This window comes from Oxyura jamaicensis, chromosome 23 (genome assembly GCF_011077185.1).
Source record: "Oxyura jamaicensis isolate SHBP4307 breed ruddy duck chromosome 23, BPBGC_Ojam_1.0, whole genome shotgun sequence".
Taxonomy (NCBI): domain Eukaryota; kingdom Metazoa; phylum Chordata; class Aves; order Anseriformes; family Anatidae; genus Oxyura; species Oxyura jamaicensis.
This window is the reverse complement of record NC_048915.1, coordinates 4,474,767-4,493,556: the sequence shown is the minus strand read 5'-3', so window position 1 is coordinate 4,493,556 and position 18,790 is coordinate 4,474,767. Positions and strand designations below refer to the sequence as shown.

General features: G+C 44.0%; 1 protein-coding gene across 3 annotated transcripts in view; it reads left to right on the top strand.

Annotated features, from left to right (window-relative positions):
• The window catches only part of THRAP3 (thyroid hormone receptor associated protein 3), a 33,898-nt gene that overhangs the window by 6,172 nt on the left and 8,936 nt on the right, over positions 1 to 18,790 (top strand). For 2 of the 3 annotated variants that reach the window (XM_035345673.1, XM_035345670.1), the window contains exons 3-6: positions 4,358 to 4,443; positions 11,822 to 11,983; positions 15,262 to 16,164; positions 17,560 to 18,300. In XM_035345673.1, coding sequence (XP_035201564.1) covers positions 11,847 to 11,983; positions 15,262 to 16,164; positions 17,560 to 18,300 — 1,781 coding nt within the window. In that variant the 5' untranslated portion in view covers positions 4,358 to 4,443; positions 11,822 to 11,846. Of the gene's footprint in view, positions 1 to 4,357; positions 4,444 to 5,141; positions 5,318 to 11,821; positions 11,984 to 15,261; positions 16,165 to 17,559; positions 18,301 to 18,790 lie in introns of those variants that run through there. The other variant, XM_035345671.1, reaches the window with a different exon arrangement.

Here is an 18,790-nt window from a genome sequence, read left to right as displayed (position 1 = left end):
TTTTCCCCCGAAGCGTGTTTGGCATGTATCGAAGTAGAACACAGTGTTTTGAGTTGTTTTGTTTTTCGTTTTAGCAGTGTTGTCCAGGAAAAGTTTTGCTGGGGAGGTTGGTCGGTGTACTTGCAGGCTTTCGTTTGACTTCTGACGTTCATCTCCTGAAAACGTACACTAGGTACTTGCTGTAGAAAGAGGAATTGCTCTTCTGCTCGTTACCTTAATGAAACTTGAACTGTGTGATTAGGAATGGTGTTTTAATTTGCAGTCCACCGGGGCAGCAGTGGGAGCCTTGCAGGGGCTCGTTCTGTCCCCTGAGTGTTCTGTTGATGTCGAGGGCCTGCTTAATGTTTGCTGCAGGACCAAACCTTGCCTGGACAAGGAAGAATCGAGTAGAAAGTGAGGCTATTAGGCTTTGAAACCTGAGCTAGTGAAGTCAGCGTGTGCTTTCCGTGCTCTGAGTGTTACCCCTGGCACTTCCTGAGCGCTCTGACATCCAGATACCTGCAACTTTTTTCATTTCTAAGTAGTTTTTTTAAGAAACTTGGGCAGCTTCAGTGCGCAGCTTGCTGGTGAGCAGGTGTTGCTAATCTGTCGTGCTTTTGGATGGCTCTTTGCTAACAGGAGATAGTTTGCTTCAATATTTTGATATTTATCAAACATGACTCACTTAGGAATATTATTTTCATCTTTTAACCTACTGTAGGCACTTTGTTAGCCAAAACTGCTGCGGTCATGTTTTATTTGCTCTTTGATAAGACTTCCAGATCTGGTTTCTTGCACTGAGATTAGGACTGCAATTTTTAGCTCGGATTTCATCATTAAGAGCAATGTGGTTTTGGTTCAGCAATAAAACACGGCCGACATGGAGTATTAACACTGATTTCCACGGAAGGGGGGTGACCGTGGTTAATGGTTGGTTCAGCCTGCTAGAAGGGAGCGCCAGATAAGTCCTCCTGTCCCAAGTGGGCTGGGAAGCCAGGACTGCTGCTGGGGTGGATTTCCTTAGTCCAGGAAAATTTTCATCTGCTTGGGCTGGAAGATCCACGGGAATTGGCGGTGCCACGTGTCTTTTCTTTAGCTTTTTGGGGTATTGTGGCTGCGTGCCGCCGTGCGAGCTGCCCCTCAGCTGTGAGCAGCCTCGACAGGTGCAGGAGCCAAGTGCTGGGGGGGACTGCAGCGAATTAATGCACGGGATGAAAAATAACCCGGTGGAGCACTTGCTGAAGAAAATAAAAACTCATTCATTATCAGCTACATGTCTAAAAAATGACATTGCTCTGATTTGACATGAGCATTAGGGTGCTTTTACTGAGAGTAGGGAGAGTAGAGAGTAGGAAGTGCTAAGCACCACATTTATTACAGTTCTGTGTGGTTTTTACGCTAGCCCAGCAGCTCGTGTTTGCTTATTTAACCAATTTGTTCTCGTTGCTGTTACTCGGTGTTCAGGGAGCGATTTGGTATCGGACAGTGCAGCTCGCGTTCTGCAGCCAGGTATTAAATTGAAATGAGACCGTGCTGAAACGCATTTGAAAAGACGCCGGCAGTTGTTGAGTTTATTCAATGCTTCCTTCAGTTTCCCAGCTTGTGTCACTGTACGTTAACTAACATTTGGTAGTCCTGACAGCCCTGTTCTTGGCCAACTCTCCTGACGTCCGTAGATGCAGCTTACCTCTTCAGCTTCCCTGTGGGGTGGATCAAAAAACACCACTTCTGTGTATTTTCAGGGCTGTAAATTCGATCATGTGAAAAGCTCCTGTATAGGACTGCGTTTTTCATTGCTAGGTCAGATTTTCTGCCTCTGTTAGGCATGGATTTCAGTAATTGCTGTTGTTTAAGCTTATAAATAACCAATTTATTGTTTTCACTTCAAAAAGAACGCTGGGCTGATTTTTCTGTTCATTTCAGCATTTTCCAGCCCTGCTATCTGCGCAGAGTGCAGATTGGGAAATAGGGTCCGTGAGCAATCCGTAATTTTTTACCTTCTGGGATTTTGAACTTGCGAAGAGGGAGCTTTTTGGCTGGGACAAAGGCTACTGCAGTTTAAATGGAGGAACGCCTTTCAAATGTCTGATCCAAATGGTCAACAGCTTGTTATGTAGAAAATGAAACTAACTTACTAGGTGGTTCTGAGCGTGTTTTTAGAAGGGTATTTCTGGAGGATTGCTGTTTTCTACAGGGTAGACTGTTTGAGATGTTTTGTAGGATTTTTTGTTGTTGTTGTTTTGTGTTGAATTAACTAATCTCATTTGTGTCTTGGAGCTCAGAATTATGAATTGTAGACTTGGCTGGAAGATTTTTTTTAATTATTTACTGATAATGGAGGCTATTATGAGCAAATCAAGTAGCAGTTCAGCTGTTTCTTCCCGAACGGAACATTTGTGTCAGGGGATGACAAGATGCCTAGGCAGGGATGTTTTCACTAATGAGGTAGTCTCGTTTGTGTTGGGTCTTACAGCAAAATAACCCCTATTTTTTTTCATTAAATGCTTGCCAAAAGGGAGCACGTAGGTTTGTGTTTCCTACTGCAGTTCTACCGGACTTTATACAAAAGCTCTTACAAAATATTCAATATTTGCAACTTAATGTTTTGTAAATACTGTGTAATGACGTGAAACTACAGTAACAAGTTTTGCGGTGATGTGCTCCTTTCCAAGGTATGTCCATAAAGCATTTCACTTGTTACCACATCTTCCAAGTGTTTATACTTCATCTGTACCACACTAGGTGCTTCTCCCAGGGACGTACCTGCTGTGTTTCCTCTTCGCTGGCACCTTGGGGTAATGTTGGTGTTAGCAGTCCCTAATGGCACGCCAGGAGAGTTTTCAGCTGTAACCCAACTAAATGACTGCTCTGTGCAGGGCTCTGGTGGTTCTGCTCTGTTCTGACATCTGCGAGAGGTCTGAAATAATGACGAGTGCTGCTTGAAAGACTTCAAAGAAGGAGTGGAGGATGGAAAAAGACAGCAATTAAAGTAGCACAGGCCAGTTGGAAATAGGAAACAAATTCCTGGAAAAAGGCATTGTGAAAACAAGAAATGTTCTTCGTTTGACCCACATCTTGGCATACAGAAATGTTCTTTACAGTGTTCTGGAATATGAAACTCCTGGGCTATGGTTGCTGCTCGAGCAGCGAGCGTTGAGCACGTTTCCTACCTTTCTTTCTATATCTGGAAGAAAGGTTAGCTCTTAGTTGTTGTGTCATGTCTTGGTTCTCTTTATTGTAGCAGTGCTCTAAGATGAAAACCGTATTCTACAGAAGATAATTCAGGCCAATCTTTAGTTGGATGACAAATAAACACAGCATATCTTAAGAGTTTCTGGCAATGTTGTTTGGGGAGGAAAACACAAAACACGAAGTGCTTTTATCACAAAGCAAGAAAGAATGGATATAGCCAATTTTTCCAATATCCACTACAAAAGGTTAGAGACCTATCCCCCAAAAGCAAGCTTTTTCTCTTTAACCATAAAGACAGGCACAACAGCATTAAAAAGTCAGTGGTATGTTTTCATTTTTTTCCCCAAAAAGTTGTTAACCATGATTTAGGAGACACTAAACCTTGGAATACAACCTTCCCTCTTGGATGAGAGTAGGACTTGGTTGCCATTTCAGAGCAAGAGTCATCTTCAAGTAGCCTTTGAAACCTTTTGGTTGGGTAAATAAACAGAACGGTGTATATCTGTGAGCAGGTTTATTTTGTGGTTGAACACAGAGTAAATGACATTCCTGCTGCTAGCTCAGGGGTTTAATAGCACGGAGTCATTTATGAGGGTCTGTTTGCTGTTGTTTTCCCCTTAAAAAATTTACACCCCCCTAGCAGTGCATGGAGGAGTACTGAAATATTGTTGACCTGTCAGAGCTCTGACAGCTCACAGGGACCAGGGGCACCCTTTGAAGACAGTGCGATGCTGATGGATGAATTTGTCAGGCATTATTTCTCTTGGCTTGTGGGTTCTCCTTAATGACATGGGAAAATACTGAGCCTGACTCCAGTAAGACCCTACAAATGAGCTGAGAGAAACTGCTGCAGTACTGCTGTACAGATGGAATGAGAACTGTTAGCATGCATGTAAGAGGAGGTGGGATGAGGAGCGGGGCAAGCAGAAGAAAGGAGGAGGAAGTAGATACAGAATTTGGAAAGCTTGAGTGCAGAAACAATATTCTACAAAACAGTCCTTGAAAGAATTAACGGTGAAATGGGCCATGAACTTCTGCCACTACATCTGCTCTGTTAAAATGTTAAAGATAATGGTGAGCGTTCTTGAATGACAGCTTAAGGAACTAGACTGCTCTTGATCACTGACAGCAGTAAGTAAAAGAATGTAAATAAAAGGTGCTTCAACGCCTTTTCTTCTCGTTTCAGGTTTGTTTCCTGATTTCATAACTTAGAAAGCTGAGACAGTGAAAACGGACTGTTGAAGGGCGCAAGGTGCGAATCTGCTTGAGCAGGTAGGCGTGCAATAGAAAATAAAATCTTCAAAGGTGGTAAGACTGCCTGTTCTGGTGCTTGGAACATACCTCCAGATATCCCCCGTATGCTGGGTGTGCAGCATGTTAAACTTTATTGGTTAAATTCTTTTTTTTTTTGCTGAAGCACTGCGCTGATTGCAGTCAGTGGCCACTTGAGAAGCAGCGTAAAATTTCTACGTAACTGTTCTGAATAATCCGGTTCTGAAGCCCAGGTAGGCAGTGGAAGTGTGTAGCAGCAGCAGACCTGACAGTGCATTTTTTCCACTGCTTGGAGCAGAGTTGAGCGCTCGTTCTGAATTCTGTCAGAAGACATAAAACTGGTAAAACATTAACTTCTCTGACACCGTTTCATGACAAAAGCTTGTCTTCGGGCAAAGTCCGTTGAAGTGGCTTGGTAGGAGCGTTCTCTATTCCACTTTTTCCCTCTCTCTGAGTGTTGTGATGGGTTGCAGCAAAGATTTAGAAACGGAGAAGGCAAACTTTAATTCTTGAAATAGCCTCCAAACGTCAAGAAATTTGGTCAGAGGATTCCAGGCTGCTGGTTCTCCATCTGGAAGCCCTCTGAGTGCCAGCAGGAGCGATCATGTCCCTGTAAAGGTAGAGGTGGAGTCAGTGCCATGGGAAGGTAACTCAGGAGCTGGGAGCAGGAAGGAAACGGGAGCGCTGTTGGAGCAGGTTGCTAATGAGGAGTCTCCATAGCACTGTGTAAATGCTTCTGCTGGAGTTCCCTCTCAGGACCAGGCACGCTTTATCTTCTGATGCAAAGCTTTGTCCCCCGGTGAGCTGATTGAGGCTGTGTGCATGGCTTTTGGGGCACAGCATCACGCTAGTGGAAAAACCTAAAAGGCGTAAGGTAAGCGAGCAGCCACTGCTGCCTTCACAGGTCAGCTCTGCTTCGTTGACAGGTGTCTCTGTAACATCAGGGTAATTCTTAGCAAGCTTTATAAGAACAGATTCTTTCAGAACAATATTTTTGTCCAGGACCTGAAAGCATTTTGTTTCAGTAAGTAAATCATTAATTCTTAGAAGGACTAGATGTGTGCCACAGTACGTTTACAACTGCAGTGTTAACGGAGGGGAGATGAAGTGACTCCAATGCTTGGTTTGTTTAACCTCTTGGTTCCCGATTGAGCATAGCAACTTGGTTTCTATTCTAGCAGTAATTACCTCATGTTAGGAATTAATCATCCTTTTAAAAATTGGCAAAGATTAAAAATAACTTCTAAGGCAAGGGAGCTTTTGGCACACGTGCTGCATGTACCACGCTAGTGTTTGGCTAGTAAGTGCTGCGGATCAAAGTAAACTGCAAAGACTCTTAAAGAGCTTAAAGCAAGTGATACTTTTACGGTCTATTTTGGGACCTTCTGAGGACTTACACCTCTTGTTAGTTAAAGAGACTCAACTTTAAAACTGTGTTTTAAAGTGGATCATGTCAACTCTAAAAACAATTGTCAAGCCAGCCCAAGGTTGTAGGGAACGGTTCTCCCTTTCTGCACCTCTGTAATTGCATGAATATAACCGTCGGTATTTACCGTTGGTATTTAGGGGAACTATTTAAAAAAATAAATAAAAAATGGTGTGTTAAGTTTTTGGATGGTGCTTAGCTCTTTGTGCAATGTAACAAAGCTGTAATTGTGGGCTGCGAGCCACTTGTGCTGTGCTCTGTCAGGTCAGCGCTAACCACGGTCTTTTTCTTGGGAAATGATTTATCTCAGAAGAGACACAACCAAGAAGAGCTGTGGTGAGAACTAAATTCTGATGGTGCCTGTTAAAATATTTCAACTCGTGTTGACTTCAGCTTGATAACGTTCACTTAGAGCTGGTATTACGTTGAAGTGTAGCTTGTTCTTGAACCTCAGGATTGTCATTTAATGGAAAGCCATCCTGAAATTACACAGTTCATGGGATAGTTTTGTAATTTCCTTCTATAATGTAGCTTTTCCCTGACATTATTATATCAAAGCCCCAGAGGATTTAGCTGGGAGCAGTTTTATGATTTTGGGATGCAATTTAGATCATCTTCATGCTATTCAATTGTTCCTATTACCATTGTTTCTTCTGTTTTGTTTCCATGTTCTGGTTTAGTGCGCTAGGTTTTTGATTGGCTTTGGATTGATTTTTGGCTAGCTGACCTTGGAAAAGTTGCTGTTTCCACAGATGTATTTAGTGAATTAAAAGGAAATATTTATAAATGGGCCTTTCATACATTCTTTCCCTGAAAAATGACCATGCATAGGAGTGAACTTTGCTGTAGCACTGGTAGTGCTTGTTGATTTCCCCTGGTGCAGTTTTTCTTCTCCCTTAATAGAACAGGAAACATGAAATCCCTTTTTTTTTCTGCAAACTTTCTTCTGTGGAATGACGTTAAAATATTTTAGTTGAATGGGTAAAGCTTTGTCAGTACGGTGAAAGGGGAGAAAGGGAACACGTAACGTGATCTTAGAAATAAAAACAAGCTTCCCACTTCTGGAAAGTACCAGCCCGGGATGAAGTATGGCCCTGTTTCCTAGCAGCTGTCCCAGTGCTGGGCATTGTGCTGTTCCTCAGAGTGCCCTGGCAGTCATCGGAGTGTTTGGTAACCATATATGTAATTTGGCTGCGCAGAGCAACTGAAAGTGAAAACAAGTCAGTCCACTGGAATTTCCTTAAAATGGATGCAGAGAGGAGTGCTCAATCAGTCGTGTTTACGTAGCTGAATGTCTCTATTTTTAAAACAGGAGGTAAAAAAAGGGGATAAAATAGTAATAGAATCCCCCCCCTTTTTTTTTTCCTGGTTGTAATTCATCAGTCGCTTTTGCTGTAAATTGTTGATACCAGTTCAGTGCTCAGCTAACGCAGATTTAGTCGTTCCAATCCTGTCCTCGTTCCCAGAGCAGCGCTGCTTTCCTCCTGTTCTAGAATGCGGGGAGTGAACGCTGCAGTGTTTGCTTCGCAGATGCTCAGCTTTTGGCTGTTTGTTTTCCTCCTGCCTCTTTGTTCACTTTAGGATTTGAGATGCTTTTTAGGCATTTAAATAATTAAAGCAACTCAGCATAAACTCTGGACCATCTCAGCTGCTATCAATCTTCAGTTTTCAATGATGTCATGGATTTGAACAGTGTTGTTCTCTCCTGGGACAGCAGAGGCTAAGGACTTCTTACTTAAATGAGCAGATTCTCAGGTGGTCTCAAAGCCACAGACAGTCACAGTTTTCACAGGGACTGCTTTGGGGTCGTGGTTTCTCAGAAGTGTATTGAAAAGGGCAGTTTAATGAATCCCTGACAGCAGCTCTTCACTCAACACCACACTTACTGGAACTCTCATCCCTTTGAAGGAATGAATGACTCCTTTCCAACAGTCCTTCTCACCATGTTGGCATTATCACCCTTTTATTGTTCCTTGATATTTTCTAGATACCGGTTAAATAATAGCCTTTAGGCTCAGGTGAAGTCCAAACCAGCTTGACCTCGAGCATCCTGAAGTCAGAAACGTTGCTGTCAGCGAGGCCAGTTGTTCTGCGGGCTGCTGCGAGTCGCAGTGCTCTGTCTCTCCTTTCTTAGGCTGGTAAAATGCCCTACATCTGCCTGAACCCAGAAGCAGAGCAGTCTGTTGTCAGGACCAGAAGCAGAAGCAAAGTCTTTACTTGTTTCTCTGTTCTGACTTTGCTGCTGTGCTGTAGGATGGAATAATCACATGAAGTGTGTCCTGAAAGAGTGGGCGCACAAACCATGGCTGGCGCTTCAGAGCCCAGGTCCGCCGGGCGTCTCTGCTTGGCGGAGGTGTGAGATTGATGGAGTGCAGTTGCTGCCTGCCACGCCTGGGAAGGGGTGCAGGGAGAGGGGAAGGGGTGGAGGGGAGGACAGGGCAGCTGCAGCTCGCTTAGCAGAGAGCCAGGCAGCGTGCTGGTGAAATCCAGCGATATTCAGTGAGTGTGATTGAATTGCAGAGCTGTTCTACTTCCTTGTGATAAGGCTTGGCAGCTGAAATTCAGCCGCCCTAGCTTCTTCTGATAAAGCTAGGAATTTTATTTATTTATTTTTGAATCTGGAACCTGTGGTGGATTGAACTGGGAACTGTCAGGCTCCGAGGGTGATTTTTTGCAATGGTATACCTGAAATCGTGACAGCTCGGGTTTCTTTTCCATAACTGCACTGCGTGTAGGAGCTGCTGTTTCTCTCCAGCAGGCACTGGGCTCGCTTTGCCGTGGCTGTAACTGTGCAGCGCGCACGGTATCAGCAGCTCGCCTTTGTGCTTTCAGAGTCTGATCGCAGCTGTCCAGCGACTGCGTCTCCACCAGGGATCCGGTGACAGGAGAGATGCCACTTAGGTTCAGTAAAGCCCTCTAATTTCAGTCTGTTCTGAGAACCCTGATGGCCAGGGGAAGGTGCATATTAAAAACACCGGATAGATTTTTGTTAAATGATCTTTTGTGGCTCTCATGTATTTTGAGCTTCTTTAAGTTACTTGAGAGGAGGGTGTCTCGTGATTAAAGCTGAAGCGCTGATAAACTAGAACTAAATAAGCACTAATAAAAAGCCAGCTCTTAGTTAAGCATGTGTTATGTTTATTCAGTAGCACATTTTTATTAATACACTCGCAGTTGTAGTTTCTGCTTGATACAAAGAACCTAAAATTCCACCTCTGGATTTACTTCATTGCACCTGGAAAAACAAAGACGTTTAAATCTTTCCTCGGCGTGCTGCCTCTACCTGGAGCTGGGATAACGGCCTGGAGGCTGGTCTGGAACAGAATCTGGTGAAATCTGTTGCAGGGAAACAAACAAAAAAACGGTGTTTCATGTTATAGGAAGTCTTAGTGACCTGCCAATGATGTCTTTGAGAGGAGGATAGGTGACAAATCTTAAGTAAGAGGAGGACAGGGTATGCTAGCAAGTTGCCTTTTGGTGTAGCGATTAAAACTGAGATCAGTTTTCCTCGCGGTATTACTGGCAGCCTCCTTGGAGGTGATGTGGGGGTTGCTTCATGGGAGAGTTGGTTCTGACTGCTTGCCTGGCTCAGATTGCAGTCGGACGGATCTGCAGAGAAATGAATCAGACATGGTCAGGTACGCATGACGATCAGTCCAACCCTAAAACACGCTCTCCAGAATTACAAGGATCACTTGCTAGCGCTGGGGATGTTTCCTGACAAACCAAAAGTACGTTAAATTGTAATCTGGAAGCTCTGGAGAGCTTTCTTTTCCTGTAGCATCATTTTTCATGCATTAGATGTAAAGTTCCTAAACGTGAATGAAGCTGTCTGCAGATCCACATGGAATGATAAGTCAGGATAGAAGTGTTTTTCTCTGTAACTAGAATTTCACTGTTGAACACGTGTATACACAAGCAGCTCTGTCACTGCACCGCTTTCCCCCCTTTGTCCAAATTACGTATGCAACATTTTACTAACTTTGGGACTTTTTGCTAATGTAACTTCTTGGAAGGGATTTAAACTGCAGAGGTTTATGGAAGGATGTTCCTGCATGCCACGTAAATAGACATGTTTCCTGGTGCTTCCTGGAAAGCCGATCCATTGCTTCTCTCCGGTCTGTGTCTTTGTTTTTTTAATGAACTAATGTCTCTTTTATTTTAATTTGCTTTGCTGCTGGATCAGTTCCTTGGTCTGATTCATCAGCACAGGAGTTAGCGACTTCAGGAAGGGGCTGAAGGCATTCGATGGGGCCTCTGTCTATGATTTGGTGACGGTACCACATGCGGTCCACGTTGGACTCTAACTCAGCTCTTTTGCTTCCCGATTGCCGTAGCCTGATCAAACTGCCTCGCTGCTGAAAGCAGCGTCCCTGTCTGGGCAGAAATTTGTCTGCTCCTCTGTGTTGGACCCGGGATTTACGTGGGGAGGAGGTTGGTTGCTGTAGTGCATTGATCTCCTTGAAGTGTGAGGCATTTACTGTTTTTTGGTGTTAGTTTTCAGGTTGATTAGTGAGCTGCTACAACTCGCCGGGTGCTTGCGCTGCTGTCTAATCCAAGCCAGGGGAAACAGCAAGAGCTCTCACCACGCCACGGCGCGGTGTTGGGTGTCCTGATGGGATTTCAGTCTGCTTAGAGAGCAACGTGCTAAGAGGGAAGCACCTGCTGAAACCTGTCCCAAACCATCACTCGCTTTTCATGCGAAAATTGCATTATATGATGAAGCTGTGGTCATCTAGTTGTCTTGCTTCCCTTCACGAGAAGGAAGTAATTCAGGTGGTGGGGTGAAATTGGTGGCCTGTTAACAGCAGAAGCAAGTTATTTAGCATTTGTAAATGAAATGTGGTTAATGTGAGCAGGTTTTATTCTCAGCTTCATCCGCTGCCTGTGGAACTGCAGAGGTCAGATCTTGACCCTGCCCACTGGTGTGGAATAGCTGAGGATCCAGACAGCAGCTCTCAGTAGCGTGGCTCCCTTCCCACCTGCTGCTGCACCCTCCTGCTTCTAGGAAGGGAAATAGAGCCTGGGAACATAACCTGAGGGGAGGGAGCATGGTTCCCTTCCTCTCCTCCCAGCCAGGGACCAAATCCTTTTCCATTTCAGCTGCAGAACTAAACTGAAACCAATGGGGAATCTGAAGCAGGAGCATATTTCGCAGCACGATCAACTTCCAAATTGTATGGAATTTTGTTTGTGGCTGCATACAGAAATTAAATAGGTCAGCTATTACTACAGTTTCAAAGCACTGCAAGTGCAGAGCAGAAACGGCACGAGCTCGTCTGATCTGTCACTCTGGTATGTGAGGTTTGCTCCCAGCCCTTCGTGGAAAGGAGGTCACAAAATGTGGTTGTTTGTACTGTGCAGGGGAAAGGTTGTGAAGGCCCCTGTCGGAAGCTCCCTGACAAAATCTGACCAGCTGGAAGAAACACAGCAGTTAGAATTCTATCAAGATTTGTCCCAACCTTCAAGTGTAAACCATATGCTCCAGCCCTTTATATTAACAATTATTGTGGTTTTTTTGTGTGTGTCTCGAATATTCCTGAATATTTTTCTTTCCCTGGAGGTAAGAGGTGATGAAAGACCTTTAGAAAATCTTGAATCTTGATACAAATTTTTGCTTACAAGCTGACAGATCCGATAGCAGCGTAACTGAAAGGATTACCTGGTCAGACTGTATGCCCTAAAAATACCTTTGCACAGACAGACAGCACACGTCTTGGATTTAACCTGAGTGGTCATAGCTAGACAGATCTGTGCAAATCTGGTTATTAATTTATCTTGGATTATTGTTTTTGTTTGTGATTCCGTCCAGGAATTAGAGAAGAGTCTGGAGGGATGAGAGGGGTTGGCAGATAAGCTTTGTTTTATTTCTTCAGACTGCCAGACGTTGCCTGTTCTTTCAGGTCTACAACGTGACTTCATTTTTCAAGATTATTTTGCCGTTTCCTTTAGGTGTAACTGACAAGTGCTTGCAAAGATGTCGAAAACCAACAAATCCAAGTCTGGATCCCGTTCTTCTCGTTCAAGATCCGGATCAAGATCACGCTCACGTTCCTTCTCCAAATCTCGCTCGCGATCTCGTTCTGTCTCACGGTCAAGAAAACGCAGGCTTAGGTAAGTGTGGACAGCCCTGAAGTCCGTGGGTGTGACTGTTTTTTCCTCTGTCCTGTTCAGGTGGTTTTTCACTTAGTTCTTTTCTATATAAAGCCTTTGATTAGATTCTAAGGACAGATTACGTCCTGTGTCTTCGGTTGTTGCCTGCCAACCTGTACTGTTTTGAAGTATTTTCAGTGGACTAGGACAAGAAATTGGGACTAATTCTTAGCATTGTCAAGTCGCTTGAACTCTTAATCTGGCCCCTGTAGCAAGTCTTTGGGGAACAGCAATCTTACTTTTCTTTCCAGATCCCCTTCCCCTAATGAGCGCTATCAGGCACAGTACAGTTGGATCAGAAGGTGGATTTGTTAGCATAGCTAATTTTGTCAGGGATGCAGTCTGCAGTGAAGGTGCTGCGGCCGCCTTACACCAGGCCATAAGAGAAGACGTCTGTACTTTCCCTCTTCCTAAAAGGTATTAATAGAAGCCCGTGTCAGGTGTTTTTCTGTGTTCTTCTGCAGTTCTTAATTACTGCTGTATGTAACGTGATAGCATCAGGAAAAGCACGGTGGTCCAGCCACACGCAATCTCTGTGAAGATCCGGTTTCCCGTATTAAAGGGTGGTCGTGGTTAATGCTGATGTTTGAAATTGCCAAAGCAGGGCAAAGTACAAAAAAAACTTGGCATTCTATCATGACTGACAACCTGTGTACACAGAATAATTTCAGCCGATGTGAAATGCTGTCGATCAGACGTGCTTTGCTTTTCTGAGTGAGAGAGTTTGAGCGTGGGTTCCATAGAGCAGGGAAGGAGAGTTGGAAAGGTTCGTAGCAAAGCATGCTCCTTTGTTTTGTTAAACATTTCAGGCCTTTTTAAGCTTTTAATGTAACTGATCCCAGGCTTGAGGGGCCTTTGCAGATGTTGCATGCTTTCTCTCTTGAAAGTGAATTCAGGCGAGTCTTAATGTCAATTAACGGACACTGCTGTGAAAGGTAGGGGCAATTTTTGTGTTGCTATTCCCCTGCCCCTCCATCAGTGTACAGGAGTCAGTAAAAACAAAATTCTAGTTCTGGATGGACAAAGTAGAGGTTAATTTCACTGCAGTTAACTTTGAGAAATCACTAATGTGCATAGTAATTGTTGTGCTTACCTCCCGGAATTCATTCTGATCTGGCCAGTTAAAGGGTCATTCCTTCCCTGGCTATCGGGATATCTGCTTTTTTCCTTGCCTTTTAGCTGAGCATTTAGCTGTATCTGGCAAAGACGCTCTAGTTGGACTGGGTATAACAATGTTCAGCTGCTTTTTCAGTGATCTTGAATGAATAACACTTAACTCTGAAAATCATTAGGCTGTAAACACATGCAACTGTTAACAATTAAAGAGATTTTTAAAATACAGAGGCCGTAATAAACATCCAGTTGGAGAGAGGAGGACATGACAAAACTAAGTTAGAGGCGGAGACTTCAGTCGAACCAAGTTCTTTGCAGAAGGAAGCTGGAATGCTGGAAAATACGTTGTCATTTGGGATTATCTGCCTAGCTCTGAAGAACTTTGACAGTTGAAAACAAAGGCACCCTGTACAAACATGATTGTTTCCTCTGTGCTGCTGCTGAATCTGCTTCTGCTTTGTCAATAACTTTTTTTTGGAAAAAGAATCAATATGGAGGGGCTTAGTACAGGCAAGTCATCTTGTGTGGCATTAGGATATTCTCTGAGGTAGGTCTAACGTGGTGTCGTGGCACACAAATCTGTTCCTGTGTACCTGAGCATACATCGTGAAAATTACTTTACTCTTTCTTCTGGAGGCTGTTTTTTCTAAGTTGCGTTGCTCTGTTGGGGTCTGCCTACCACTTCTTGCTTCCTTTATGACTTTCTCATTTTTAACTATTGCAAAATGGAGCGTGCTTTAGAGCTGGAGGAGTGTTAGCTGCTTAGCTCCAGGGGTAGCAGAGTTGGGAAAATCACCATTACTGGGGGCGTTTATTTAGCGTAGAACTTACTGTATTTTTTAAAAGGATTTCTTTTAAATAGCCTCTGCAACTTTTGGAATGGAAGTTCCTTGCTGTAAACCTCTCTGAAATGCTGGAATAGATTTTGGAAGCAGCATACAACAGGTCCCTGGCTGGTAATTAGTAACAAATGCAGCAGTTTTCTGATAATGGGAGCGCTCTCAGTGCTAGTGACGAGGATTCCATATATATTGTTCTGGTGCCTGGTTCTGGGCTTTTCCTCCTTATTGTTATTATTTGAATGAGGATGTCTCTCAGGTAAGTTGCATAGGCTTCCTGGTTGTTTGAGGTAATAGCTGAAGCCTGTGCTTAAATTGTCATTAATTTGTTTGATAGAAATGCCTGCAATGTATTTGATAGGTGGAAAAAATAGAAGTAAAATACATTTCTTACTGCCTGCACGTACTTCAGTGTTCTGGGGACTTCTAATGGCAGCTTTGCATTTCATTGCCTTGTGTATGGTGGTTTGGGATGTGAACGGAGAGGGGGCAGCAGAGAGTTGAGTATTGCTGCTCTGTAGAAGACGTTCGTGTCTACTGGGGGTGTGTTTTATAGGGTCTGTATGGGTCCCTTTTAACATAGGGAGGGAGCGTGGAAACAGTTTCAACAAATATTATTTACTTAAATTTCATTTTGAAATATATTTCTTATTTAAATCTTCTAGTTTGGACACTTTCTCTGCTCTAAAAGCACAGATTTGCTAAAATCTCAGACATTACACAGAACTTTGTGTTTTTCCAACAGCTGGGAAGTACTTGTATATCACTGGCACTTAAACCTGAGCTACGCTGGGGCTTTTGAGCAGTTACACAGCAGCAGTTCCAACATTTTAACGGGAGAGACTGTTGAAACAATTATCCCTTAACGTTTTGTCCTTTCAATCAGTCGTCTCACAGGGTTTTTGCTTGTCTTGGATCCAGTTCTGTTCTTTACACTTCCATGCTGTGAGCGGAGGCAATGCTGGACGGCGCCATCTCGTGGCATCGGGCTGGGGAGTGGCTGCCTCCTCTGCAGTCCTGCTTGTTTGGAGCTCCAGCTTCCAAACTGTGGCAACTGGCTCACCTTTTGAAACTTGACCTACAGGGAGGTGTGCCATCTGCTCCCCTCCTGCTCCCCGCGTGCTGAGGTGTTGCAATTTGTTTAACTTACCTGGCACAGAAGTGGGATTTCATCTTGACCATCAATTTGAAAAGTATTTGAGAACTGAGGGACATGGGAGAGCGAAGATAAAGCTTCAGATAAAAAGTTAAGAATAAACTTTAAAGTACTTTTTTCCTTTTTATCAGTTCTAGGTCTCGTTCAAGATCGTATTCTCCATCTCATAACAGAGAAAGGAACCATCCAAGAGTCTATCAGAACCGTGATTTCAGGGGTCATAACAGAGGATACAGGAGACCGTATTATTTTCGTGGCCGAAACCGAGGGTTTTATCCATGGGGCCAGTACAACCGAGGAGGATATGGCAATTACAGGTCTAACTGGCAAAATTACCGCCAAGCTTATAGCCCTCGTAGAGGGAGGTCACGCTCTCGTTCACCCAAGAGGAGGTCTCCTTCACCAAGGTCCAGAAGTCATTCTAGAAATTCTGATAAGTCGTCTTCTGATCGGTCAAGGAGGTCTTCCTCTTCTCGGTCTTCCTCAAATCATAGCCGAGTTGAGTCTTCCAAGCGTAAATCTGGAAAGGAGAAGAAGTCATCTTCCAAGGATGCCCGGGCATCTCAGGCTGCAGGAGATAATCAAGGGGATGATTCTAAGGAGCAGCCGTTTTCGGGAGCAGCGGCTCAAGATGTCAAGGCATCTGAGGGATCAAAACCATGGCAAGATATGAGCACCTATGGGACAGGTTCAGCGTCACGAGCCACCGCGCCTGAACTTAGCCCGAGGGAACGCAGTCCTGCATTAAAAAGCCCTCTCCAGTCGGTTGTGGTGAGGCGTCGTTCTCCTCGGCCGAGTCCGTTGCAGAAGTCGAGCCCTCCACTTTCCAACCCGTCGCAGCTGAGCTCTTCTTTGCAAAGCGGCACCTCCTTTCAGGCGGGCTCTCACCAGAGTCCGTTTGACCATGGCTCGGCAGGCTTGAGCCCAACGAGGAAGAGCCCGGTGTGCAAAAGTCCAACACCAATCGGTTCAATTTACAGTACCTCTCAGAAGGAGGAAACCACAGCTCCTGGAGGAGGAGCCTTCTCAAAGAGGCAAGTGACGCGTTTCTCTGTGTGGCAGGGTGTTTTGACAAGCCAGCTCGCATGTGTAGGCGTCCCCACGAGCACTGCAGCAGTTCTCAGCGTGTCTGCGGGCTCCAGCTGGAGCGAGGTGCCCGTGTGTGCAGGGTGCTAGCTAGCTGTGGGCACGGTACAGCCTCGGTGGTAGAACAAAGCGCAGACCTAGCCCCATGGTGCAGGAAGCTGGGGGTCGTTTTCTCATTTAACCTGGCTAGTTCTAGCAGTTAGTTCCCTGCAAAACTGTTTTTGGTGCATGAACACTCGAAATGAAGATGTGCCTGATGAGATTTTCTAGCAGCCTAACAGCGTGCACTGGAAACTTGTGTTTTTAAGTAATTCACTTTTGGGTTAAAGATTCTTTAAGTAGCATATTCTTCAGTTACATTAGGTGTTATAAAATCAAAGTCAGTCTTGCTCCGTGGCCTGCTGCAAGCAGCCCAGGGCAGGTGTAGTTCTGGAGCTTGTGCCTGTGCATGGGTGGTGTGATGAACACCAAAGTCATCACTTCCATAGGGAAGGCAGCAATTTACCACGGTCCTGTTTGCTGATTGCTGCCTTAAGGTGGTGCTTTCTTTTAACGGATACCACAGCATTCACAGGTGCTTTAAGTTTATTCTTTTTAAGGTTATTTTGGACTATCCTATATCAAGGATGTATGAACTTTAAAAAGGAAAAAAAGACAGTGTAACTCTGGTTTGGGTTCTCAGAACATTGGACTAATGTCCTTGGGCATTACTGCTTTCTCCTCAAAGCTAGGGTTTTGCTTAATGATTGCTTCAAAACCTAGTTCTGATGCTTGAAACTGGCTTATGATAAATTGTTGTTCTTACTAAATGTTTTGTCTTCTCCCAGCAAAATATTCCTCACTGTTAACCTTTTTGCTTTTATTTGTATTTACAGTCTGTCATGAAATATTTAGCTTACCTATGAAACTTGCATCCAAAATTTGAAGTAGCTTTTGAGGCTTTTATTTCCAGTGTGTTGTTTAAAACAGAACAGCCCAGTTTGAAAGTTTTGATGTGTTGTTCTCCTGAAGCAGGTTTGTAAGTAAATAAACTGATTGGGTAAGATGCTACTACTTTCCTTAAAAGGAATCTGTGGGTAAGTGTGTTTTTTACTTGCTTTTAAGCCTAATTTCATCAGTTCTGCATCTCCATTTTCATCTGCATTTATTGAATTTATTGAGAAGTAAAAGTCTAAAATCCAGGCTGAGAAATCTGCTTTACGTTTTAGTTGTTTAGGGCCTAGAGCCAGCTTTCTGTACATGCATTATCTCGGTGTTCTCTAAGATTTGACTGCTTTCCACTGAAGAATTAACCTCTTTGGTTTTTACTAAGAGAACTGTTGTCATGTCTCTTCCATGAACAGGTATCTGGAAGAGCAGAAGACTGAGAATGGGAAAGACAAAGAGCAGAAAGTAACAAATGTTGAAAAGGAAAAACCTAAAGAAAAAGGGAATTTCTCTGAGTTGGGATCAACAGATGGAAAGGCAAAATCTGATTCGTATGCATCCAAAGCAGACTCTGAGAAGGGATACCGTGGCAGTCAGTCACCCAAGCGCTACAAGTTCCGGGATGACTTTGACAAGCTAAAGGCACCAGAGTTCCACAAGGAAAGTCACTATGGCAAAGAGGAATCAGATGAGCAGGAAAAGAAAGATAAGGCAAAGGGCCGGAAAGATTCGGAGTTTGATGATGAGCCCAAATTTATGTCTAAAGTGGTAGCAACATCAAGTAAAAGTCAGGAAGAGGAGAGGCAAGGAAAATGGGAAGGCGTGGTGTTCTTGCCCCCTGGAAAGGAGAAGCAAAGGAAATCTGATGAAGCAGAGGAGGAAAGCTATTCTGAAAGATCAAAAAAAGAAGAGAGGCCAGCATCCAAGAGAGCTGAATCAGGTCACAGGGGCTTTGTTCCTGAAAAGAATTTTAGAGTGACCACTTATAAAACAAGCCAGGAAAAAAGTTCTTCCCCACCACCAAGGAAGACTTCAGAGGTAAAGGAAAAGCCAGCAACCAAAGGAGATGGGCTAGCTCCTGGCAAATCCTCCTTTTCCATTACTCGTGAGGCCCAGGTCAATATTCGAATGGATTCCTTTGACGAAGATCTTGCACGGTGTGTATTTGCTATAGTTTTGGGCAGGTTAAATAGTAATTTTGGCTGCCTGTTTCTCTTCTTGAGATCTTAAGTTCCTCGAGTCTGAGGAAGGCTAACTAATATTGTATCACAATTTGTATTTTTTGGTGTTAGAGATGGAAATTTTTCTGGCCTTAGAACGCTTGTGGGATCCCTTTGTGTGGCAGGAGGTCGGAGGGGTTGCCAGTTTGCAGATAATGTGTAGCACAGAGGTTAAAAAACTTCATTTTTTTCCAACTAGATTCATTACAGAAAGTAAATGCTTCTACATCGGTTTTTATGCTGCACCAGCCTCTGGAAAGAGTCAAGTACTTGGTGACTGCTTGCTGCTTGAAGCTTGTGATACAGTAAAACTGCAGTGCTGCTTAAATGGCATTTCTTCTGGAGAGCATCTACGCTTATTCTCAACGTAGCATTACTGAAACTCTAGGAAGCTCTGACAGCCACTTAGGCGTTGTTTCAAGAAATC